This window comes from Ischnura elegans, chromosome 9 (genome assembly GCF_921293095.1).
Source record: "Ischnura elegans chromosome 9, ioIscEleg1.1, whole genome shotgun sequence".
NCBI classification, from domain to species: domain Eukaryota; kingdom Metazoa; phylum Arthropoda; class Insecta; order Odonata; family Coenagrionidae; genus Ischnura; species Ischnura elegans.
In genome coordinates, this window is record NC_060254.1 from 30,339,844 (window position 1) to 30,366,365 (window position 26,522).

General features: G+C 39.1%; 1 protein-coding gene and 1 non-coding gene across 2 annotated transcripts in view; one reads left to right on the forward strand and one right to left on the reverse strand.

Annotated features, from left to right (window-relative positions):
- Nucleotides 1-1,976: 1,976 nt before the first annotated feature.
- Nucleotides 1,977-2,049, reverse strand: Trnaa-agc. The gene has a single exon. It is a non-coding gene; the product is annotated as a tRNA-Ala (tRNA).
- A 10,685-nt stretch (nt 2,050-12,734) lies between these two features.
- The window catches only part of LOC124164913 (proto-oncogene tyrosine-protein kinase ROS), a 124,604-nt gene continuing 110,816 nt past the window's right edge, over nt 12,735-26,522 (forward strand). Inside the window, exons 1-2 of the mRNA XM_046542143.1 lie at nt 12,735-12,875; nt 14,769-14,828. Of these exons, the coding sequence (XP_046398099.1) occupies nt 12,735-12,875; nt 14,769-14,828 (201 nt within the window). The remainder of the gene's footprint in view (nt 12,876-14,768; nt 14,829-26,522) is intronic.

The window sequence follows — 26,522 nt, forward strand, 5'->3', positions numbered from 1 at the left end:
GAGATTTTTCAAAAATAAAATAAAACAAAACAGAATTATTTAAGATGATGGCTTGGGATATGGAAACAACGATGTAATTTTGTAAGTTCGTCTCAGAAATAAACTCAAAATTTGCGTTTTATTACATTAATTTGTGAAAACACTCGATCGAACTCAGGTAGCTGTTTTCAGTAGTGATTATTGAATCTCCCAAACCTCTCCCGTCTTCCACATTAGTCAAAACGGTCACCTTTACGGTACGGCAGTGCAAAACGGATCATCCAATTAAGTGATAGATATTCTTTGCGTGCACACATGAAAACAATGCACATTACTGGATTAATACTGGAAACTTGAATGCACTACAAGGATTGGCATTAATTACTTTCTATCGTAAATTAGGCACGATACAACTATCGACAAAAAATCGCAATTGTGATTATTCCGTATTTCACATGAGGACCCCTAGATACGTGGAAATTACGCTTTAAAGGAGGCTAGTTCGAGAGTAGAATCCGTAAATGAAAATTTTATAACTGCTATTCTAACTAGTAGTGCCTTTTCTACCGATGGTAACAAAAAATAGGATTTTTGTACTTTATTTCCAGGGTATTTTTTATCAATCCACATTATAACCCAGGTTTATGGATCATTACTTGTTCAGCTATATGAAAAATATATTCATTAATGATTGAAAATATACAATATTTGGACAAAAAACATCACGTTAATTGCATAGAAATTGCCCTGACATCGGCTGAATTTACTGAAGACAGCATCGACTAAAAATAAATAAAAATATTCAGTCATCCAACTTTCTTGGGCACGTCTTAACCTTAATGGAAGCAGTTTAAACTGCGAAAATATGTTTTCAAAACAAAAAATGCGAGATTAATTTTTCATGAATGGTGAATTCGCGAACCTACCTCCGTAAGGTCGATTTTGTACGTAAGAGGATATATTTGATGGTATGGGCAGATAATACGAGTGAGAATAGGGGGCACAGGGGATGCATCTGGGCGTTAGAGAGTGGCGGGCGGGGGTGAGGGTTGCGGTTGGAGAAACGAGAGGTCAATGGGGGAGGGAATGGTCTGTCCTGCTGAAGGAGTCACCACACTCGGCTGGGTCAGTGTCGTGGGAATCGCCCCACGTTGTCCACTCGCAGCAGAACACTACTCGAGCTTCTCCGCCCTTGCCTTAACATACAAATTCAGACGCGACTTGAGCGAGAAAGAAAATCAGGAACCGCAATTGGTCTTTTCTCTATTTTCATGACAAAACCAGTTTCGGTACAGTGTGGTAGGATTCCTAGATATAAAGGACCAGGGGTAGATCCAGGATTTACTTCTGGGGGGGGGCACAAGCAAGGCCGTATCCAGGATTTGCTCTGGGAGGGCACAAAGATACCTCGTAATACAAAACGAACGCAATGATAATGGGCCCGTATTAAAAATCTTACATATTTTTTAAGGATCTGGGGAGGCACGAGCCACCGTTCGCCCTACCTAGATCCGCCTATGTAAGGGACAGTATAATATATCTTTTTTAATATCGTTCAGTAAATAACCTAACAGACAACAATAAAGGAATGGAATAAATGCTAGTCGTTATCTTGTTTGAGCATTAGCTTTTTACATGCAAACGACTGGTGTCCTAACACCCCCTACCACACGCCTTATTAGACGGCTAGCGGGTTAGTTTGTAGATGTAGATGAAACTGTTTCGACACACAGAACCACATGTGATTCAATCGCATTGCTCTACTCGTCAGTAAATATAATGCCTCTCAACGAAATATATTTTACTTACTTATTTATTTATTCCCATACCACCGAAAACAGCTCATATTTAACATCGGGGATTTTCTGCGTTTACAATTACACGTTCGCGATCAACCATACCCTGGAAAGGGGCAACCTACTCGGGCGGGAACTCGCGACCCCCTGTTTGGCGGACGAAGACCTTACACCGCTGCCGCCGGGGCCAGCAAAAAAAACTGGAGGCGCCGGGTATCGATCCCGGTACCTCTCGCATGCTAAGCGAGCGCTCTACCATATGAGCTACGCCCCCTGATGGAGGCATGAAGCTTCCGAATGTCGGTAATCTTCTTCCCTTAAAAATCATTTCGTCCGAGTCTCACTTCTGAGAAAGCTGCAATAGAAACTACTATAAGTACTTTCTATTGGGTCCTATATACTAACTACTATACTTATATGCAGCCACAATTTAGGCTAAGCTAGATGAAGACATTAAAAATACAGTTACTGTCTCAATACTGCTCCTGGGCGAAACTGATCATGCTAATGAATCTGTTGCCATTTAGAACTGCAAAGTTATTTCCTGCCCTAACTCATTTTTGTATTACTTACCTGCTTCCCTGTAGCAGCCTTATTAAGTTAAATTAATAAATTGAGAAGAACGCAAATTCTTATTTACGAAATAATTTTAGTTTACTGAAATGAAACTTCAATCAAGAGCTCGTGAAAACTTTACTTATTAAATAAAATTGCATATAACTCTTGAAACTTCGACAACAGGCATTTGTTCTTAATTTTATACGTGGGAACGACGTTTTCCAGAAAAGGTTTTTGAACAACCAGCTATCAACAAGTTTACCTTTTAGAATATAATTTTTGAAAAGTTATTTCGGCGAGTGTTCATGGAAAATTCTCTGCATAAGTGCAAAGTACAAGAGAAGAGAATAAAAACATGTCGAACGAATAAGTGCTTATTTAGTAGAAAACTTCAACAAGAGAAATTTGACAGCTTATATATTTAAAAGGATCACGTACATCACCCGTCAAATTTAAGCGTCTCAAAAAATTCAAGAAAGCTCAAAATACTTCCAACAAGGAACATTATTGCAAAGCAAATAATATCGATAATAAGAAATTCACAATAACAGGTTTGAGTTTCTACCCTATTAAAAAATTAAATGTCTACCAAATCCACAAATAAAAAAGAATCACTACGCGAATCCCACATACACGTGAACTAAGCAAGAAGGATTTAAGTATCACCAATTGAATCCAAATCGGACCTTGTCGGAGAAAAAGTCACTGTCACAACCACCACATCGGATTTTATACTCCTTTTACAACTGCGCTTCCGTATGATAACGTACCATGGGAACAGGAGTTAACCGTTTATCCACCGGTTTCCGAAGAAATTGATCCAGCTAATGAGATAAAATGCAAATTAGGGAGAATAATTCCAACAGCTGCCGGAAGGTAACAGGTCGTGGGAAGAAACAACCATACAGCCCCTTTTTCCGTACCAATCGAAGCGTGAAGTGGTGGAATATGGAAATAGTGCCTTTGACAAAATATATCTGTTTTTTCAACACCTATTGTAGCTAGTTAAGCCAGGTTTCTTGACAATTTTTCGCCCCTCGGTGCCTTTGAGCAAAGATACCTTGAATGTGGCCTGGCCATTCCAACAAAAGTCCTACAGGTAAATAGATAATACGCCAGAATATCTCTATCGCCTCAGGCTCAACTATGTGGAAGTTCATTTTATCGCTAATGAAAGCTGTATTCCATCAATTTATTTTTAGGCACGACTAGTTTCGACGCAGCAACGTTATTCTAGGGTGGGTAGCTGCGTCGAAACTAGTCGTACTAAAAATTAATTGGTGGAATACAACAAAGTTTTCCATAATAATCTTGCAGAACTAATCACTCTGTCGCTGAAAAAGGAATTTTTGGTTCGGAACTGACACCCAAGTGGGCCTAGTGAATCTAACTTCTATATTATTTCTGCTGTATAGATACCTTTTTCTCAACTTATACACAACCGAACTCTACAAATGAGGTACCAAAATGCACAGAATTTATCAGAGAACATGCGACGGCATATCTTACTTCTTAAATATTGCTATTGTTTCCTAAATTTGGTTTTTAAATAATAAAAAAACAGCAACAAAAAACAACAAAAAAACTGGTAAATATTCCTGACGTTAACGGCCCACAAACTGATACATTTGTTCATTTCCAGCAATATGTCGCATTCTTTAAATAACTTTTATCGAAATGCGGCTGATTACACATTCAAGTCTCCTGCTGATACGTAAGTATGAGTCATCATGTGCGTTTAACAGAGGATAGTGTAATTACTTCCAATGTAGTGTTTAAAGAAGTTCTCTGACCTCAATTTGTACACGAACATTCCAATTAAATTTGCACATAAGCCCCTGCCTTTTTTTCTACATTTTAAAATTAGAAACGCGCCTATCCCTCTGTGGAACTGCACTGAAAAGAGCGGGGGAAGCCCTCTGGGAGCGCGCGCATCACTCTCGTAATATAAATTGAACTAAAAATTTAATTTATCGGCTCTTAACTTCACAAAGCTCTTACTTTCGATTGTCACAAAAAAATGCATTCCAGTTGTACTAACTTCATTGTATCTGGGTAAGTGGTCGCCAATCTTCCATGAACAGAATACAATCTAGTCCGTAGTTTATTTTTCTGAATGGCACTTACTTATAGCAAACGTAACGCTGGTAAAAGTGCCACTCATATTTATTCATTGACAAAGTCAATACAATGTGATATCAATTATATCAAAATTAAAAGTACTAGGGTGTTTAAACGGTTTCGGTTATTCTATTGTAACGATTAATATTAGGTTAAATCATATTCATTGCATTTATAATTTGCTATTTAAACTACTAATTTTTTACACTTCTAAATGTATATGAACTTGAAATTTATACGCATGAATGATCACGTCCATAGTTGCAAGTTTAAACACATTACCTTAATAAAAAACTAACATTCAACACGATTCTCTCTCAATTTAAATATTTATAATGAAAACATGTTCTATAAAAGAAGTAAATTACTAATCTCCCACTGAATAAAAACCATGTATAACACTGCAATGCCTCATTATCCAGATTGGTCAGCGATTGTTTTCTAAGACGGTGGCTTTAGCTCATCCCCGCCTTTCAGTGTCTTGAAGGCGACACCAACCTCTCATGCAGCTGGCTGGAGGGTGTTCAGTCGCTTGAAGCTCGTTAATTCATAACGAAGCATCGAGTCAATTTGCTTAACCCATGTTTTAAGCGTTATAAATTAGGTGGATCAAGAGGAAAACGAGCGTCATAAATTCTCTAGCTGCCGTCTACCGATATTAAGAAAAGAGGAAATGTTGCAGTACTCGACCGGAATGATGATAACTATCTGTTGATATAGAATCAACTGAAATGGTCAGCCAGTATGCATTCCGACCAAGGAGCGAGGCCCTTCTTAAAATACAAGATCCGAGGATTCTATTTAGTAAGATAGACGAAGTCCACAATCGAGTAATGAGGGAGGCTATCAGAATTACTATCACGCAGTAACATTGAACGCATGTCGAGTGAAACATTATTTGTGGAAATTTTATCTTATCATCCTTTTTGTTTGATAAATACAGACGAAAAGCACGAATTTTGGAATATGCTCTTTTTTCACGAACTTTCTTTTCATTCTTAACTCCCACCGCAATAAACCGCCAATATATCCGACACCTAATTTCAAGTATATTATATAAACTAAAATGTTTCATTGCTGTGTCGTACTTATATTGGCGGTGTGTAGTACATATAATACCAACATAAGATTTTTCACTCTTATTACTAACAATTCAGCCATTCCATTAGTAACTGAAATACTGCCGAATCACCCAAATTATGAGAAGCCCAAATACAAGTTTCGTCATAACGCATTGCATGAAAAAGTTCGAACAAGTGACATATTCAATAAAAAGGCCTTCAAGGAGTTTATATTGTAAAACATTTCACGTCATCGTCATGAATCGAAAGATTCAATAAAATATATCAAAAAACAATCCTTTTTCTCTATTTCTTCAGAAAGAAAAATCTTTCAACTTAACCAGTCTATGCGTCGAATTTAGCCCCATTGGCCTCTTATTAAAATTGGTTGAGGATTAAGCAAAGTCATCATTAATTTGAAATCTTTTAGGCTAATGAAAACATCGAAAAGTATGCTCGATAAGCACGATTCCTTACCACAACATAGGAGTCCCCCATTACTACCTATTCCAGTTCTTTGTTTTGCCTAAGATGAGAAATTACTTTTTAAATAAATGGTTTGCGAGTTCACTCTGTGGTATGGTGACACGATAGATTAAAATGAAAAACTTTGTCGAATTCCACACAGTATTTATTAAAACCTCAACCGGTTTCGACCTATTCAGGTCATTATCAAGAGGTGAATCACCATGACAAGAGGAGGTTTACCTCATGATAATGACCTGAAAAAGTCGAATCCGATTAAGTTTTTTAATGGATACTGTGTGAAGAAATAACCAGTTAAGATGCCAGCAAAGAGGATGTACTATACCCTTATTTTTATGTTGCCTTTCAAGACATATCTCAGGTGCTGTCGAATAACTTCACCGCTCCTTCAACGCCTGCATTAGGTTCATATTTAATTTACAAATATCAGATCATACCACCTATCATATTAACGATCTCAAATGGTTAAAGCCTAGTTCTCGACGCCGGATGCATATCCTTTGTTTCTCTATCAAATCTTACAGACAAATACACCAGCGTACCTCAGAGACGAATTTCAAACACTTAGTAGAATACACGACTCAAATACGAGGGGAAATGAAAAACTCGTTATACCTCACCACCGGACAGTCAGATTCAATAAATCATTCATTGTTACTGCATGCCGCGAATGGAACAACATTGACCTACCACTACGTAAATCATCATCACTCGCCTCCTTCAAAAAGGCACTACACGTAAAACTTCTTCGAGAACAACAGCGAGACATGTAACATCACGGGAACAGTACGAAAGATTCATCAATTATCTCCTCCGGCTTCATCTAATTTTCCTTTTCTTTACAGGTACTGGGTGACATTTTCCATGTAATTCATTGTATTTGTATACTCAGGTTTACATTAGCTCTCTCAGTAGGTTTTCGCAGGTTTTTCACGCCCCTCTTCTTGTGTGGGCGTTTTCCTCCAGTGGGTTTTTTCCAATAAGGACGACAGTCAATATCCTTAGGTTTTTCCCACGTTCACTAACATCTTTTTACACTTGGTCAATAGTAACTCTGTTAACTTATAATGCTAATTGTTGATTGAAAATGGAACTTCTACTTATTTTTATGTAATATCTCTGCATTTAATTTCACGAGCAACTTGACAATGTATTTAACTGCATATATTTAATGTTTGACGAGGGGTTAGATGGAAGATGGGACCTTCTAGTCCCAATCTCGCCCAATAAAGACGTATTATTATTATTATTATTTTTAGTGCGAAACGTCCATCAAAGTTGACTTCAGACACTGGGTGTCCCTTCCGCCGGAAGTATTACCCAGTCACGAGGAGGGAGACGATAAGCACAGTAAAAGGTAGACCTATCAGAGGTCATTACCGGTTCCCTTCTGAAACGGGGCAGAAAAATGAGTCAAAAGGGAAAAGAGCGGAAGTGGAAGTATGTCTGCAATGGAGGTAGAAGGGCGTTTGATGACGGAGCATTTAGGGGAACACAATCTCAGCGGCAAACCCGAAAAGTAAAGGGGATCGGGCTGGTGTAGTGGCATGAGTGCTGGCTTTCCACCCCGTGGGCTCTGGCTCAAATCCCGGCGGTGGAAGAGATTATCTGATCCCTGCTTGAATGATGTGTGGTGGAATTTTCAAGCGCAACACTCCGTCCGTCAGATGGGACGTTAAGCTCTGATCCCCTTGGCGCCTTTCGTTAAGAGCAGGCTAATGCCGACGCCGAGCCTCTCTCCACTCATCCTTACCTATCTATTTCCTCATAATTTCGCAGATAAGTAATTGACGTCACTGAATCTCATCAAGCGGCTCACCGCTTCCCCGCTATACCTCGGCCTCGCGCAACCATCTCATGTGGTTCGTTGTCATGCAAACAAAATAGGAACAAAGTTAGTAAGTAAGAGGGAAATTATGATTGCCTGTAGGGAAGCTTCCACCCCAGCTATGGTACCCCAACAGTGAGAAAAACAAATCCATATCGGTTGAGTTCAGAAGGACGGAAGGAAAGCCCTCTGTTTGAATCACGGAGGTAGACAAGCCACCGGAATGAAGCGGGTTTTGGAGAGGAAGTAGGAGCAGGGGTGGGATAATTAGGGTGGACTGCGAGACGAAAGGGGCCGAAGAAAGAAAGAGCCTCTCCCCAATAGGACGGAAGGGGAAAGGGGGTGCGAACTGAAGAAAGGGGGAAAGACGGGAAGTTGCCGGACAGAAATGAGGCGACGAAAGTTGTCGGTTACAAGTGGTGCTGATTGCGGGCACACTACCCAGTGCGCAACCATTATTTCTCAAGCCGCTGCCGTTACATTCTCTACTCACAGTTTTTCAGTTACCTTCAAGGGCGTACCCAGAATCAAAACTAGGGGTGGGGGGAAATCCATGGTCTAGGGGGGGACAAGCCAAGTTAAGACATTTTAGCAAGGAACAGGTGAATGAAACCAACATTTTAAAAATATTATTACTGCGCTTTATTATGTTAGGAGATTATTTCCTAGAAAAAGTAGTTTTATTTTAGTCACATTCCTTATAGTAATACATATTATTTTTCGCAGGTTTAAAGAAAATTTGTTGAATACTTTCGTTTCGATTTAGTACTGATTTTGCCTAAAGACTTATGAGGTTTTGGCTTCCAGGGAGGGGGGGGGGGCAGTTGCCTCCCCTGCCCCTCGCTGAGTATGCCCAAGGTTACCTTCAAAATTTTATCTTATTTAGACGAAAAATTATCTCAGAAAAGTGAAAAATGTACTAGGGAAAACTAGTAGTAGCTTCATTTCTCCCAGCATGGCTACTTTACTCCTCAAAATTGAGACAGGAATATTTGAATTAATTATGAGGCAATTGGTATGATTTATTATATGCAGCTTATGTGCATCCCGCCAATACTGAAATGGCCAACGTTCAAGACCACGTGAATGCTACGGTCTCTTTAGTAAACAAAGGAAATACCTGTTTTTTCCTGGTGATCATTTTAGTTCTCTAATTTTTTGCTTTTTTCAATATAATATCGGCATTTTGCAGCGTGTTCCTCTAAGAATGTTTAATAGACCCTAGTTGGAGGCTGCGAGCCAGGTTTTAATTGCTTCAGCAATATATATAATTTTATATTGCTTAAGAATTTATTTCATAGAATATATATCTTTAGGAGCGACATGAAGAACAACATATCGGAGCCCCACTATATATCCAAGTCCAACAGAAATGATAAATTATTGAAGAATATATATTGCCGAACGGATAGGTATGGGAATTCGTTTTTCCCCTGAACAATAAGGGACTTAAATAAATGCTGGTCGTAATTTCGTTTGAGTACATATTTGCATTGTATGTATAAACTGCTGGTGCCTTAACATCCCCGCCACACCCCAATTTAGGCGTCTTGCGGGGTATTATGTTGATGTAGACGAGTCATGATATTACAACTCAGGCTGGTCACCGACTACTTTTTTATTCTAATACTTTACCATTCTAGAATACATATTTTATTCCGATGAAAATGGATATAATGTCCATTATACCTCATATATCATGACATCATAACTTAGGCTGGTCACTGACTACTTTTTTAATCTACTACTGGACCACTCTTATCGCTGCTTTTTTGTTTTCATCCGATACGAACCGTCCTAGACGCTGGATACCCTCACCGTGCGAACCCGCGCATTATACTAGAGGAGAGTATAGCATGTAGATGCGTTCATTATCTATTCTCAGCGTCCCAAAGCAGTGATACTAATTTTTCGTCATGTGTTTACTCTAAGATCACTATTTTTCCGTAAATTGGTCTTACCACACCTGCATTAGCTACTACTAGCAGTAGTCCTTTTCCGCCCACCTCCCCAGAGCTTGAGCGCAATCTGTCGGCCTCATTCCTTCAAGACCCCTTCCTCAGGGCCCACCGGCTTCCGTAATGATCAAAGGAAGGGGAGGTCCCACTCGCCACCTGTCGACCGATGAGGAACGCCTCGACGGAAAGCGGAGAAATCAATCGGGGAGGAGACGGCGAAGGAGGAGGCATATTTGAGGAAGCGAGGCCCTTCTAAAGGACGAGGACGGAAGAGGTATAAGGTTACGCACATAACTCAGGCGTCAATCGAGCAGGAAATCACTCCGCCGTGACTTGGAATTTTGTGTCTGAGGTTACACAACACCAAACGGTCTCAATTTTCAGAAAATATAAACAAAAGCGCTTTTCAGATTGGATTGGGTAAGTGCGAGATCAAGTGATGGTCAGATTGGCTGACTATGAAGGTGGTCTTTGTTTTTTGAACCCTTTTATTAGTCATTGTTTTTCTTAAGAAGTAACACCCTGTGGAAAAGACTAGTTTTTGTTTTATTTCAAATGAATGGGCGATGATAATTCTAATGTTTTTTTATTACCTCTAGCGTTAATCGAGGTGGCGCTGGGAGGAAATCACTTCGCTGTGACTTAGAATTTTGCGTCTGAGGTTACACAACACCAAACGGTCTCAGCTTTGGAGAAAATTTACACAAATGCAGATTGAGCCTCTGCACATGCGACCAAGATTGAAATGCCTAAGTAAGAGATCACGTGATGGTCAGATTGGCTGACTACAAAGTTGGCCTTTGTTTCTTAGCTTTTTTTTTTAAAGAGTCCCCTTGTCGAAAGTAATAGTTTTTGTTTTCTTTGCATGGATTAGCCATGATACTTTTAATAGTATTTTTATTATTCTTTGGGATGAAATCTTATTTCCCTTGAAATTAATGTTTTTTTATTTCAATTGGAAATTTATTTCAATTAAAATTCTCACGAAGAATGAGAAGTATCTGGTTTTCCATAAATTTCAGTTGTAATTTCATTAATTTAATAGAGGTTGAGAGCTATGTGGGGAGAACTCTTGGCTGATGTCCCGGGTTCAAATCTCGGGCGAGACCTTCGTACACCTCCGAACATTCGATTGTTTTAAAAATACAATTATCCTCGAAGTGCGCAGTGGCTCATGGAAAGAAACTGCCCCCATTATCTGAATGCATGAAAGTCGCATGTCTAAGACTATGTAGTGAGCTCTAACCTCACCTATACAAACCAATCTTAGTAATGAATCGCCGAGTAAAGTATTCCCTTTGATAACTTATTTCCGGAATTCCCCTTGTAGTAGGAAAGCCTGGGGTTTCAACGTGCATCTTAGTTATTGTTAACTGCCCAGCCACTTTGATATGGCCTATTTGAATATATTTACTTTATATCCACCACACACACACACACACGCAAATGAATGAAAATTATGAGAAATGAAATGATGAACAATTGATAAAATAAAGAAGGTGACGATGAGAGAATAAAACCCCCTTTACCGCACCATAATAATAATAATAATAAAAACACACACACACATATAATATACATGTATACACTCAGCGTACTCGCCAAAAAGCAGAGTAAACGTGAAAAATTCAAGAATAAATAAAACATTTTAATGGGTTTCATTCATAGTATAATAAATGCTGGTTTAAAATAATAAAAAGTGCCAGTTTACATTGAATTTTACCAAATTAATATCCTTATCCATTTAACTATTTAGTGAGAAATAATTTGAAATATAATGATTTCCCAAAGATTTTTCAGTCTGTTCAGACCACGGACTTAGAATAATAGGTTCAGACAGAAATGCCATCGCACATATCGTTCGATAAAATTTTGAAAAGGGCAATGGCGTATTACTTAGGAGTGGCATACTCTGGAAGTTACATCATTGTATTCTGAGTGGCACTGGAAGTGCTAGTCATGATAATAAGGGAAGCAACGGCTTGATGATCACTTCGAATGTAGCATTTGGCACGTAGCGAAGGGCCGTCATGAAAGGATAGCCATTGGACAGCTGCGTGTTTGAGCCACCCCAAAAGACCAGCCCTTGGCATCCTACTTTTGCCCGATGTCCCTAACTCATCGTGATTTGCAGGAGAGCCCGGATAAATGATCCCGCAGTGAAAATGGCAGTTTCTTCGGACGCTTGCCGTAATAACCTCAAGCTTTCTGAAGCCAACTTCCTTTGCAGCGGTGTCAGGAAGAAAGCCATTATGCAACCAGAAAATTGCCATGACGGGGAAGTCGCTGAAGATATTTGAATTGAATGGTTTTTGGAGGAGGCGACACACAGCTGAGGTCATTTGAGGGAAGGGTATGGAAGAAAGGGTGGAGAGAAACCCGGCGTCGGAGTTAGCCGGCCTTAAAGAAAGGCTCCAAGGGGAACGTGGATTAACGTTTCATTCTATGGACGGTGTGCTGATCTTAAAGTGCCATCCACAAAGCACTCAAACGAGGATCCGGCAAGCTCTGAAAATTCTTGGTCTTCGCAATTAATCTCAAAATGGATGAGATTGCGCAATCGTTTCGTTGATACTCGCTCAAAGCTGTCATTTAATTAAGCTCAAAGATAAATTGTTTCATAGAATTATAATCGTATATTTTCATCCAACTTTAATTACTTAATTTACTTAAAAATCAGGAGTATTAAATAAAATATCGAAAAGGCTGTATATCCAAAGAAAAACTGTTTTCATGCTAAATGCATCAAAAAAATGTTTGCGTTGTCATAGTTCATTAAATAAGGAGTTGCGACCCTATTTTTATGGACAAAAAATGTATCCTGAAGTATGTAAATGATGATGTAAGTGTAATTGATGTAAATGGTCAAGAAGTGCTTAAAATTGTCTCCACCACCACCTCCTAAAGTACTGCAGATTTCAATTGAAACACCCTGTATACACCTACCATGGGTCAACAACTCCCACGCCCACCCATGTTGACCCTCGAACTTCCAACGCCCGGCCGCACGTCGAACACCTGTCCCCCACACCATTATGGGCCGCCCCTTCGAAATCCGTTTAGTGAGGGGCTACGACGTATGTACAGGGCGGGTGAACGGCGCGCGACCCAACAAAATGCGTGTAATCGTCGGAGGAACGGAAATGGTAAATCAATGGACACTCGTTGCTCCTTTCCGGGAGAAACAAAAAAATAGTCATGGAATAGCGATGTGAGTCGTAGTTGGTCCGATGTTTAGAGTAAATCTTCAGTAAATAAAACGCGTAAAAATAAACCGTCGCGTAAAGCGAAAAATAAAATAACCACTATAGTAATCTCAATGTTAAGAGTAAATGAGGAAATCATTCCACTGATTCTCGCCTTCCTCTGTTACTTTTATGTATTAGAGTAAATGTAAAGGAGAGGGATCGATGTGCATGCGACCATGCAATTTGGCATTAACCGAAAGGTGGGACCAAAATTGTAACAAAAAAAACTAATTCCACTTTTTAACTGTGATAAATACTGTGTTGGTTGTGGCTTTACATTTTATCGATATTTCGCCAAATATCGCGATATTTTAAAACACCGTGAAGGTAATACAGATTTTTTAAAAAGTAACGATATGCAGTCGCCTGAATGTGGCAAAAATAGGCCACTAATAAAATTATTATGAATTTAATCTTAAATATCAGAATGACGCAATATCGAATTTGGGATATCCCTAGAGAGACCAAAATAGCCTTGCAGTCTGTGTCCAGGGTATTTCACGGGAAAACCTAATGAGTTGAATTTCACCTTATAAATACCTTTTTAGGACATTTTCCTCGAAAAATTATTTCAAATATTCCATATCTAACCTTAAGTACCAATAAAATGTTTGAGTTTGTTGAACCACTAGATTTTTGGGGGCACAGTACGGAGGAACAAAACAATAAAAAAAGATTTCATTCATATCCCGGCATTAATGGTCCCTAACACGAAAATGTGAGTGGTTTCAGCGCTCGGAGTTGGAAGGTGAATGCTTTCATTTCATTGTACTTTTATGAGCTTACCAATGACAAAATATTCGTCAATAATCACAATTTCTGACGAACGGGGTATCGCGGAATTTCATAGCACTTCAAAAATAATAACTCTCTTATTTCGTACTTCCGAAAATTACGGTGGTCCTGGTTGTATCTGAGAGTTTCAGAAAATAAATTGCTTTACTATTTGATGTCTCCAGGGAAGAAACCGTTAGGACTACGCAACGCTAACGAAATAATGAACAAAACAGGTTCTTTTTCTAATGCAAAACAAATCTTATTGATCAATCGCAAGCCTGAGGATTATGTTATTATTTAAAATATTTCTATAATTTGCCCATTTATCGTGTCAATATTAAAGAGAAACTGACATTCCGTAATACGTCTGGCTTTTTTTCACAATAAATAGATAGAGAAAACCACTTGAAAACGGCACTTTTAATCGCAATATAATAGGCAAGATTACTTGAGAATTTCACTATTGATACCACTAAATATTGCCAGGAAGTTAAGTGTTCTTGAAACAATAGACCATACGCGCAGCATAAGCGCCACTAAAATTAGGAATCTCGTCATTTATTTAGTGGCGATAATCAGTAAAGAAATAATCATATACCACGCGGAGATGTAATCAGGTTTGTCTGATGTGTCGATTACTTTTATGTAATGTGTGTATGTACCAAAAATATCTAGCATCTACTTTGCATCGATAGTAAATGGTCAACTAATCGAACATAGATTACTTTTAACAAGCCGTGACCATCGCTGGCATTCATTTTTCGATGACTATTTCCATTCATCGAGATAAAATGTCTTTTTACAGCCGGTAACGACTTAATGATCCAGAATCGACTATTATCCATTATTTTTATGCAATCGATCCCAATTTCCAAAATTTCACAGAGTATAAACCTTAATGCATGTGTTTCAAAAGAACTTAAATGGTGACTCACATTTCTTCTCTTATTCCACAGAAACAAACTGAGGAGCTGACGCTGGACGTTGGCTGCGGGACGCAATGTCGCGTTGAACAGGTAAGACATGCTTGATATTCATCCTCTTGAGACCGCCTGCAAAGCGAGCAAAATTAAAAATCTTTGAGTCTTGAATATTGAAACAAAATATGTACACCTTGATATAACCGAACACCGAGTTTCATTACGCGATCTTTGCATGAAAAGCAGCCTTTGCATGATGACCGAATGGTGGGAATTGAGCGCACAATACGTGAACAAGAATAGTAAATAGATCTTTCTTTTACGATGGACTAAATTTTATAACGCATGTTCTGAGCATGTCACTTCTGCTTGAGTTGTGCGGGTGACTAGAATAACTGTGGTACTCATAAAATGGGGTTTATTTAGATGATGGTATATAACGGTATTGGGTTGTAATAGGATTTATAGGAAGCAAAAACCCATTGAAGCATTGCTTATAAATAGAATTTTGAAATATTTGCCTATTGTGTTCGTGCATTTGCCGTAACTTGGACATAGGTAACCTGATAGCTTATTCTATTAATAATTTGCCTAGAATTGCGCTTGTATGAACAAAACACGGTAAGTGTACATTGCAGGTGAGAAGATACAAGTCGATACCTAAATATGGGAATCGCAAAAGGAGGAATGTTGGGTAGAATAATGGGTAAGTAATTTCTGTCAGTATTGACTAAAAATAAAACTTTAAACCCGAATTCACAAGAATGTCCGAAGACATTTTAAATTAGAATTGAACTAGAGACGCTAGTATCTACTATGTGACTAACTTCCAATGCCAACGTAAGAGGTTGTAGGAGGAGGCTTGATGTGGAACGAAAATTGTCTTTAATGGCATGTAAATTCTGCCGTAGCAAAACTTGGGTATCATTTAATCTTAATTCCATGGCCCGGAGATGCATGGGAAAGGTGGTTCACGATGCGTGGTCGCAGATTTTGAGTTCAATATTAATTGACACACAATCAGTATAACAAGACTCACGGTGCACAGTAAGTATTTAGTGATTACAAAAGTTTTGGTGATAGTGCGCCTATGCTAATGAAATGAAATATCCACTGCCCAGTACCCAATTAAGTGTTTACCCACTGCCGATTCTCATTAGATAGAGGTATAGATTAGTTTTGAGTCGTAGGAGCATTAATTATTTAATTATATTTACGTCGATTAAAATAAAAGAGAAATATAAGAACACATGGATCATGAAGAACAAAGACAGCAGTGAAGTGGAATACAGGGTAGAGAAAACGAAATTTTTCACGAAATTTTAACCTTGGATAGTTGAACCCATTGGGAACCCAAATTAACAATGACTTTTTGGTCGAAAAGACACCATTTTTAAACGACAGAATCCGGAGCCAAGCCAAATCGATTGGACGCGAGTCTTCCCTTTTACCGGTTGCCTTGGATACATCGCGATCTCCAGCAAACAAAGCAATCAAAGTCAGGAGTTGTACTGCGTATCCGAAAAGAAATTGACTTTTAATAATTTTTTTGTAATCTCCTTACACATAGTTTTTTAAACTCAAATATTTGGATTAAGTTGTCATAGTCGACGCAACTATCAATTTAAGGGAAAGCAATAGAACGATATCGCTGGAGATACCACCCTGAGGAACGGAAAAAAACGATCGTTTGATTAAGACTTAACCATCGCATCCCCTTCCAAGCAGGTGCATGATATTTCTATAGCGATTATGAAACAGAAGAGGATAGCTAAAGTAGGAAAAGCGGCAATTTTCAAGCAAGCGGGTAAACCCCGCTAGTAATCGTCATCGTGTCCATTTAATGTTTCTCCTCCCTCTGAAACCATTGCTTTCAGAGGGAGGAGAAACCGCCATTTCTCCGCCGTTCATGACTGAGAGATGACGCCATGTACGCCCAGGGCAATATTGGAGCGAGAGTACGAAATGCACCAAAGAGTCTTAAATACAGTGCATGTCGGACAAGTGGAACACTATTTCTTGCCACTTTTGGAACGCACTCGCATATGAGTGATGACGAGGCCACCAAAAGCAAGCACACTAAGCCTTATAGTGATGTCTCCTTTTCGTTCAGCAGATGAAACGTTTTTAAAGGGCCAAGAATATTTTTTAAGAATTTCTTCAAGAAAAAGATATTCGTATTCCCGGCTTCTCAAATGATTCCAATGAAGGAAAAATATAACATAATGAAAGCAATTGTCTATTTCCACGCTTCTGTATTTCTACTGAAGCAGGTTTCGGCACATTGTACCTTTTTGAAGCACCTCGAAAATGTCATTAGGTATGTGTCGAAACTTAGGTTGGTAGAAACAAAAAAGTGTGGACATAGACAAGTGCTTTCATAATGTCATTTATGTAAATATCAAAGATTTGCACCGAATCATGCAGGAAGCAGTATATTTTATCGAAACGCTAATTCTTCAAAGAAGTTGCTGATACTTTCAATGTCTTTCCCAAACTGCGTTAGCATACCAACATGACTAATCGCTTATAAGTAAATGCTGCTGGAAAATTGAGTGCAAATAAAGAAATAAAACTTATGTGAAGCAACCCGTTACGTTCACCAGCCTCTTTCGTTGACCAAGATCTTGACTAAAAAAATGCAATAATCCATGTTCAAAAGTTAATTCGAGTGGAATTAATAAATATACGAAAAATTTCACAGAGGAGAAATCATTTTTCTTGAACAAAACTCGAATCTAGATCTTGAGAATCCTCGCTAAGTTCTCTACAGTAGGCAATTTAAGGCCTATTGCAATATATCCATTTCATAAGTACCATCTTGCGATGCAGTGAATGACGTCATAATTTGTACTATTTTTACTTGGAACCCCATTCCTTGGAATTCCATTACTGATCGAAATATTCCGATTCCCATTCCCGGGTGAAGGCACGGGAGGCCCCAATCAAAAATCCTCGTGTGCGAGATGGACCGGGGAAAGGAACTGGTAGATATCCGTAAAGTAAACGTGAGGTATCGCATCCCTGTGGCATTGTCTCGAGGGGGCTCTTCCGTCAGTTATGGTTAACAAAAAGTAATTCACGAACTCATGCCGAAAAACGAAAATTATACATCAAGGTCGACAAAATAGTACTTTTTCAATAATACCTCCATGTCCATTACTTCACATTAGCTTAAACCCTTGCGCTGTAATGACGAGTCTAGCTCGTCATGAACTTTCGACGCCAAACCGCGCAATGACGAGTGTATCTCGTTATCGATTTTCATAATTTTAGCCCTATTTAGGGTAACAATATAATTATTTTGAAAGCTTAAAAATGTTAAAACATTCATAGTATTCATACATAATTCATATTTCATGAAACGTGATGCATTGGAAGAATTAAAATGATTTTATTCGATTAGCGATAGCAGTGTTCTCCATGTTTAATAATCAAATTTTATTTCACGGTTCTACGTTGATTAAAATTAAAAAGATATAATTTCATTACCTATCAAATGAAAAAGAACCACAGAAAAAATAAAAGGAGAATAGGAGCACAATATTCAGGAAATTAAATTAATTATTCAGGAAAGTGGAATGGTTTAATCCAGGTAAATTTCGTCCTAATCGCCACTTAAATTCGCTGTTGATTCGTGCGTTACTTCGCACGTTAACTCCACAATCTCCTTTTCAAGTGACACGAGTGCTGCGGAATGGGAATCGTGGTCACTAATGTGTTCATCAAGACGGGCAGGCGAAAGCCGCGGAGCGCACACCACAAAATGTTGAGGAGGCAATTCCCACTCGTCTGAGTCGTCGCCCACTCAAATCCACTCATCCGCACGAATCCACGGACGATAGGACGGAATGGGTTGAGGCACAGCGTAGACTGACCCTGGGACGAACAAACTCGAATCGCGCCCCGAGATTATTTGTAGTTTTTCTTCCTTTCCGAAATTCAAAATCAGAGATACATTCTTAACACATTATAGCCCGCTCACGTATTTTTACGTGTTCATTCATTGTTATTAGCGACTTCCCTCTACGGAATTATATTAATTTTTAAGTTTTTTCATTACCAGGGTGTACCAATAGTGGATATAATTCTTGGAACTTAATGTTTAATTTATTGTGACCAATCCCCATTAAAGAATACATCAGTGTGGATGCCGGCGCAGTTTATTTAGGGTTGTCAATTAAAAGTTTGGCGGAAAGTGATTACGAAGAGTAATAATAATAGTATTTATTCCACCTTTTCAAATTTAGCAAAGCAGATATATTCGACGATTGAGGATATAAGGGGGACCCTTTCAATTATATAACACACCGGGGCCGGGACCCAGTACCAAAACTGATGCGACCAGTCACCCAGGGAGGGGAATGGATGGGAAGGAATAAAGGAGAGAGGCGCCGCCGCCTCGGAGCCCGTCGACGCCTCCAGGGAGAGGATAGGAATGGAAGGGAGGGGTTAGGGACAAACCCACGTTGCGATAGGGACAATGGGGCCCAAAACCTGCGAAATCATTAATTAATTTACCAACGAAATTGGAAGATTTTTCTATGAGGAGAAAAATCCAAGACCACCATATACTAACGTTAAGCAGCGGCTGGTGCAGATTTATGAGCATTTAAAAAAAATCGAACAGCATAAAAGCAATCTGATTTCGAAATATATGATGTGAAAAAGGGTGGAATAAAGAAAAGAAATTTTAAGAATGATAAATTACGACAATGCAAAGACAAAATACCGTATTTGACGGTTTTTAAGGCCCCCCCCCCCCCCCCCATAGATCCGCTTCTGATCTTGAGATTGCTAAAAATGAGTATTTTCAGTGTAAATACGTTAGTCAATGATTCATTGCACTGGATTTATTAAAAAGAACAATATTTTTATTACTATTATTATTATTATTTAAGATCATTAATATCGCATTGTTACACTGTTTCATGCGAAAAAAATTACATGATATTTGCCAGGATCCCCTCTCCCCCACGTGAGATTGGGCGAGAATTGGCCTGACCCACTCCCCCCTAAATGCCTCACGTAATAGGGTAGTTTACTTCATCAAAGAAAACAAAAGGCATTGATTGCAATTCGTTACCCACCATTAGTGCATTCATAATATACAAATTATTTGGTTTTAGAAATACCGGTTTAGGCGAATGGCAATGGTCAATTTTTATCCTCATTTGAAAAAGGCCAGATTGGCGCCCATGCGATGCCACTCCACGTGCCGTCACAGGGACCTAGTGCCTATACGAGTAGATAGGAGTTTTTCATCGTCTGAGATTACCTATGCATGCATGAGTCACAGAGCTCAGGGAAACATGTCTTAATAATTACTTACTAAAACTAGCTAAGGTCGGAAAGTTTTCTTCGTTTGATAGGGTATTAATAATCCTTATTTAATCCAAGCGCTACCAGCTAGCAGGGTACTCTGCTACCTGCTAGCATCCTGCGTCGTATCAGCACTCAAAGCCTCGCCCCAAGGTCACCTCACTTGCGGCAGCAGGAACCAGAACGATGTCACACGGAGTTTTCCCGGCATTCATACTTAGCCGTCGCGTTTTCGCGCGCTTGAAATTTTTCACTTTTCATTTAATCGCGAAAAATAGATATCGTCATTTAAAAATCTAAATGCGTGAAATACGTACTCCAGGAGTAATAATCTTTCGATTTAGGCAATAAAAAAATAATAGGAAACCACCCTATTAACGCCCCCTTTGGAAAGGTGCGTCTTATATGCGGTCATATACGGTAAATCATGAATACAAAGAAGAAAGTACAATGAAAAATATTTCAAAAATTACATTGCACACACAGCACGGCATTGAGATTTTAAGGAGGCCGCACAGCTACTGGATGCGACGTCTGGCGGCGGCGTCTGGGACGGGGGCAAATTACCTCCACTGGAGAAGGGGGGCGCCACCGTACGATATGCAAAATGGATAAACGGCGCGCGCGCCCACGCGTCGAGGTCCAACGGTTAAAGAATGGAAGAGGACAATAGGGCGAAACCCTTGGCGGACAATCTCCCCCCCAACCCAACCCCCAACGCATCCATTCCCCAGAAGCATCCAACCTCCCTCCGACCCTCTGTCGCAGCATCTGCAAGAGAAACACTGTCCCCATTACTTACTTTCCCAGTCCCTTGCGAAAGGCCATAAATACTACTACTGCCCGACTATTGGCGGGATGGATGCCACCATGGAAGGTGGCGTGCTTCGGAGAATACTGAGCAGCAAACAGCCTTAACACTCACTTCAAATAAATTTGTGGAATAAAGCTCATTCAATGCAAGGGCGTACCCAGGATCAAAACTAAGGGGGGGGGGGCAAGCCGTGGTCCTTTTTTAGTTTTAACTCAGAGAAGTTTAGGGAAACCAAAATTTCAAGAAAATTATAGCAGCCCTTCATTCGTTTTTAAAATTATTTGGTCGAAAAAATATATTTTTATTTTAATTGCGTGTTTTATACTAATATCACTTTTCTCGGATTTAAAGAAAATTTGCTCAAAACTTTCGTTTTGATCTAAATTTACTTTTGCTTTTAAGGGGGGAGGGCAGTTGCCCCCTGCAGACTTTCATCTCTTCGCGCGAAAATTTCACAGAGAAAAAAATCATTCGCCTTAAGAGGGATTCGAACCAGAATCCACTGATTTTCGGTCAAGTGCTTTATCCGGTTTAGCTACCGAGGTCTGAGACTAGGTCTAGTTGTCCAATTTGTATTATACGACTTAACATACACGACATATTATGCGACTAGCAGTACAAATTGGACTTCTAGTCGCATAATATGCAGGGTTGACAACACCATCTTGTCCGGTGTAGTCGTCAACTTTCCACAGACGCGGTAGCCTTACTGACTGAAGCACTCGACTGGAAATCGGGAGATCCGGGTTCAAATCCCGGTAAAAGCGAATTACTTTCTTTTCTGTGGGATTTTCGCACAATTTGTGAATTTTGGGTGACTCCGATAAGTTATTACCATGGTTAGTTCCGGTATACTTACATCTCTTCACCAAAATGAGGGATGGATTAGCTTAAAACGTTTTACAAGTATCGAGGAAGTGAAAGAAACAGTGGACAACTGGACCAAGGAGATGGCGGGAAGCTTCTACAACGGCGAGATTTCAAAGCTTATTTCTCAGCATACAAATTTGATTAAGGTCACCGGAATTTTGTGGGAAAATAATATACACATTTTCAAGATGAGTTACTTCAATAGATAGCTTCAATTCTAAGAAAAAGAGAAACATAACATATATTCTGGATGAACCCTGGGACTTTTCTATGAGTTTGACAGAGTCCCTAAATTATTTTCTTAGTATACAACGAAAAACATAGGGCGCATGTTCCACTATTCCTCTCGATTTGAAAACAAACTTGTTTTTATGACTACCATTCTCGTCCTTTATTTGACCGCAGCGCCGCCATAGGATTTTGGTGACAATTTTTTGGACTAATCTCCATATTTAATTTTAAATTCTGAATAACAATCAACATACAGTTAAAATCATAATAAAAATGTTTTAATATAACATTTTCATCTGTTTCTGAGTTATCCTGAAATTTTCAGCTTGATAGCTAATCCGAAAAAAGGGTTATAATTGAGTTGTAAGATTTGACACGGGCATGATGATAAACAATAAAGCGAGTTTATAAAAACGTTATAAAGTACGTCCTCGAGAGAACTCACCTCAGAGAGCTCACCATCCCTGTAAAGAGAACCCCCACGACGATGAGGGTCTGAAAGCTATTCGGTCCGAGAGATCGAGACAACTCAAGAGATTCTGGCAGTCAAGAGGCGCTCGAAAACGTGTAAATGGGACCGATTACAGCCATGAGAGGTCCAGAAGAGGAGACCAGGAGCGGCAGCAGGGTCGAGGCTGATAGACAGAAGGCTTCGGCACTAAAACATATGTGTATACAGGGTGTTTCAGGCGGAATTTCCAACACTACAGGAGGTGGTAGGGGAGACAATTTTAAGCATTATTTTCCAATGAACATGGGGTCGCAACTTCTTAGTTTTCGAGATATGGAAACGCAAACATTTTTCGGATGCATTTTGCTGTTACCGTGAAAACGGTTTTTCTTGTGTAGCCAGCCTTTTCGATATTTATTTTAATAATATGGATTCTTAAGGACATTAAATAATTAAGGTTGGATGAAAATATGCGATTATAATTCCCTGAAGCTATTTATCTTGGAGCTAAATTAAACGACAGCTATGAGCGAGTACCAACAATATAATTGAACAATCTCATCAATTTTGAGATTAATTGTTTCAGACAATTATAATCGCATACTTTCGTCCGAACTTGATTTTATAATGTCCTTAAAAATCCAGAGTATTAAATAAAATGTGGAAAAGGCAGTATACCCAGAGGCGGTCTGGCCAGGTCGGCTGGTCGTCGATCGCCGAGGGCCCCGAGCTTAGGGTGACTCCACAACGCTCGTCTATCGTGAAGGATATTTGAAAGGTGTGATAAAAAAAGACTCGAATTACTTGAACAAATTTTTTTGCTATTATAAAATGCAGCTTTCTCATTAATTATCTTTCTTTGCTGCATACTCAGTGCAAAGGATCAAGTAAAAAATAAATTAAATTAAGGAGTCAGAATAGTGAGGATATCCTGATGCTTTTTTAAGGGTCATTCGAAAAGGTTATTTTAGAGTTTTTTGTTTTCAGTACAGTTTCAAGGAACAAATTCACTATATTGATAGTAGAATCATAATAATTTATTAAATTTTATAAGCTGTGAAATTTTATCTTAATTTTCATAGTATTTTTTCCTGCGAAATCACTATTTTATTTACTTTAATCTAGTTTTTAAGAGCCAGAAGAGCGTCAGAATGTATTTTAATTTAATGTCAGTTATTATAATTTAATTCACCTCTTCTTTGCTTTCCGTTGAAACCTACATAAATGGAGAGAGGGAATCTGGTGCATCGGGCAAGACTACTATGATTTTTTCGTTGTCTCTCAGAGTCCGAGGCAGCTGACGACTTGAGAGCATTTAAGCGGTCTAAAAAGGAAAAGGAGGAGTATCAGACGAAAAATCATAAATTTAGCTTCTCGCGATGACAAGGAAGTGTAGCGAAATGCTAGGAATTACAACGCAGGACCAGGAACACCCATTAATCAGGAAGGCCGAATATCTTACACGCAGAATTATAAATACGATAGAAGTGGTCGCAACAGGATATTAACCCAGTTTTTTTTTCGCTGTAACTGGCGTAAATGATTAAGTAAAATATGGAGACCCTCGGTGAGAGTTGAAAATAATTCCGTTGATTCACAGCATTTGGCCACTCCCTCACATTACATCAACCACACACTTATTTCAGGGTAATTATTGCACAACAGAAATAGTATAACGGAAGTTGGCAACAAAAGTAATTCCGTGTTGCTAAAGTTCTCATTATTTAATTCTGAACCTTATGACTCGTCATCAAACTACATTAATGATGAATTTTATTTCGTGACGAAAAGCCATTCTTACATTCACATCTATTGGAAGAGCTACAAGAACTATTACAAAACCACTTTAATGAATATTTATCCACAAGGCGAGGTTTTCCTCCTTTCAGTGACCCCGGTAACCGTTTCCAATAGCGCAAAATTCGAATTTTTTTACTCTTCTTCAGTTGACCAACACGATTTAAATGTCTTACACACATTATTAAAGTTAACAATTCCATTGATTGATGGAAATAGGAATTCGGGATTTTCCTGGCGTTTTCTCCTCCTGGTATGGTATGATATTAATGGAGGCAACCTACCCAAATGGAGGTGTATGGATGGGTAAATCTATTTTAATATTTTCGCTCCACTCAAAAGTAAGGAAAAAATTCGAAGTCGTCAAACATAACTGCGAAGTAAGATCCTCGCCATAGGGAATTTATTGATTTAGTTTTTTTTTTTGGGCGGGCTCTTTATTCTTGTGTCCAGCTCTTTTATCGTGTGACGGCGTTGACATTTAGCTCAAGAGGCCTTTTTATCGCAGTCCTTTTACTCTTGACCGTCCATTCCTCCCTCCACCATTCTCCTCCAGAAGGCCGGCGGGTCAAAAACCCAACATCAGCAGCAAGACTTCAGACCGGTTCGTACGACGACACAAACAAAATAAGACGTTGTAGAATTTAAGTATCTCGCACGACATTCGTCGGAGACGAAAATGTTTTCCTCGGGTCATGGTGATAAATCTGTGAGGCTATTTATACCTTTTTTACGAAAACTTGAAGGCGATGAACTAAATTAGGCATGAAGGTTGAAAAAATGTGATTTAAACTTTAGAGTGGGTTTTTTTGGAGAAAAAACTGCAATAATTTATCGTGGCCATGAGCGGATTCACTTCTCCAGTAAGAGAAAACTTTTTTGCCGGGTTAAAGTCGACGGATTCCCTTTGGTATTTGTAAACTTAGCATCAATTTTGAGAACAAAATTATTCGTGCGTTGTTGTATTTGAGTAATAGCGTGCAGCAATCCTCAACAGCAATATTACTAGCCAACATGATAACTATTGTATTATATCAATGGCCATTGAGTGTCAACGAGTTTGAAAAACTGTCTCTGTAGGTAGAAATAGAAATTGGTACGGAAAAGATGCAATCTACCAGGTTGCACCACTGGTTACAAATCCAACCCAGAAATGGTCCACGTCTTGGCGGTTCCGAATGAAGAAAGTCTACGTGCTGAGGCTCTCGCCAGATTGGTAAACACGCGGCCTCATTCCATCGCACATCCAAATACAAGACTGTTCCATATCATTAAAATATTAAGAGAATTATTCTGAAGGTATGGCGAGTGCTCGGGTGCTTTTGAATTAATTTTACCGGCTTATTAGAAAGGAAATACCCTCGAAATGATATTGAAAATAAATGTTCACGCTAAGAGCTCACGCTACGTGTAACCTATTGCTATTTTTTTCTTAAAAAAACCGCCTTAAGAACATTGAACCCTTCAAAAATTGTGAATAACCGAACAACTCTATGGATGTGGCAACTAAAGATCCACATCTGGGCGCTCCTTATCCTCAGGGTTGGCAGTAAAAGCACACTGGTGCGGTTGAATGGAGGGGTAGGGTATGAGTCTATTTATCAAGCATAATGCATACAATTCGACTGTATTGAGCTTCCGTTCAGACCATATTATTTTATTATCTTGTTGCATGGCACCTACTGCTGTTTTACGTAGTACATTCATTGCCTAAATGAATAATTCTAAGGCCTTTCAGTGGCAAATCCGGGATATTTAATTAATTGAATACGCTTTTTTCCTGATTATGGGCCTCTACTTGGGAGTTAAGTCGATTCGCTACCTATATATAACGCGCAGTTCCAAATTGCTGAATGATTAAATTTCTAGCGGTTTCGAATTGCTGAATTAGCACCAGAAAAATGTTTCCGCCTGAATTTGGGGGGGGGGTCACCTTTCCTCTGGATCTACCACGGGGTGAAAGAGCCCACTGCAACGAATAAAAGATTCCACTCAAAAACTCTCATTCAGCCCTAATTTCTTCTGTGAACATGGTTACTTAAATCTCTCACTAAGAATACTCCACATAGAATTTATCGCCAATTTTTTTCCTAAAGAAACGGCCATTGATATCCCGGGCCCTTTCTATAGTTGTGAATGACAGTACATCAACTACGGATGTAGCACCTTAAGATCCACATCTGGGCACTCCTGATCCGCGGAGTTGGTAGTAAAAGCGGACTGGTGCGGCAGAATGGAGGGGTGGGGGTACGAGAATGTGGGGGAGGAGGGGGAGAGGGGGCAGGGTAAGCGAGAGGGAGTAAGG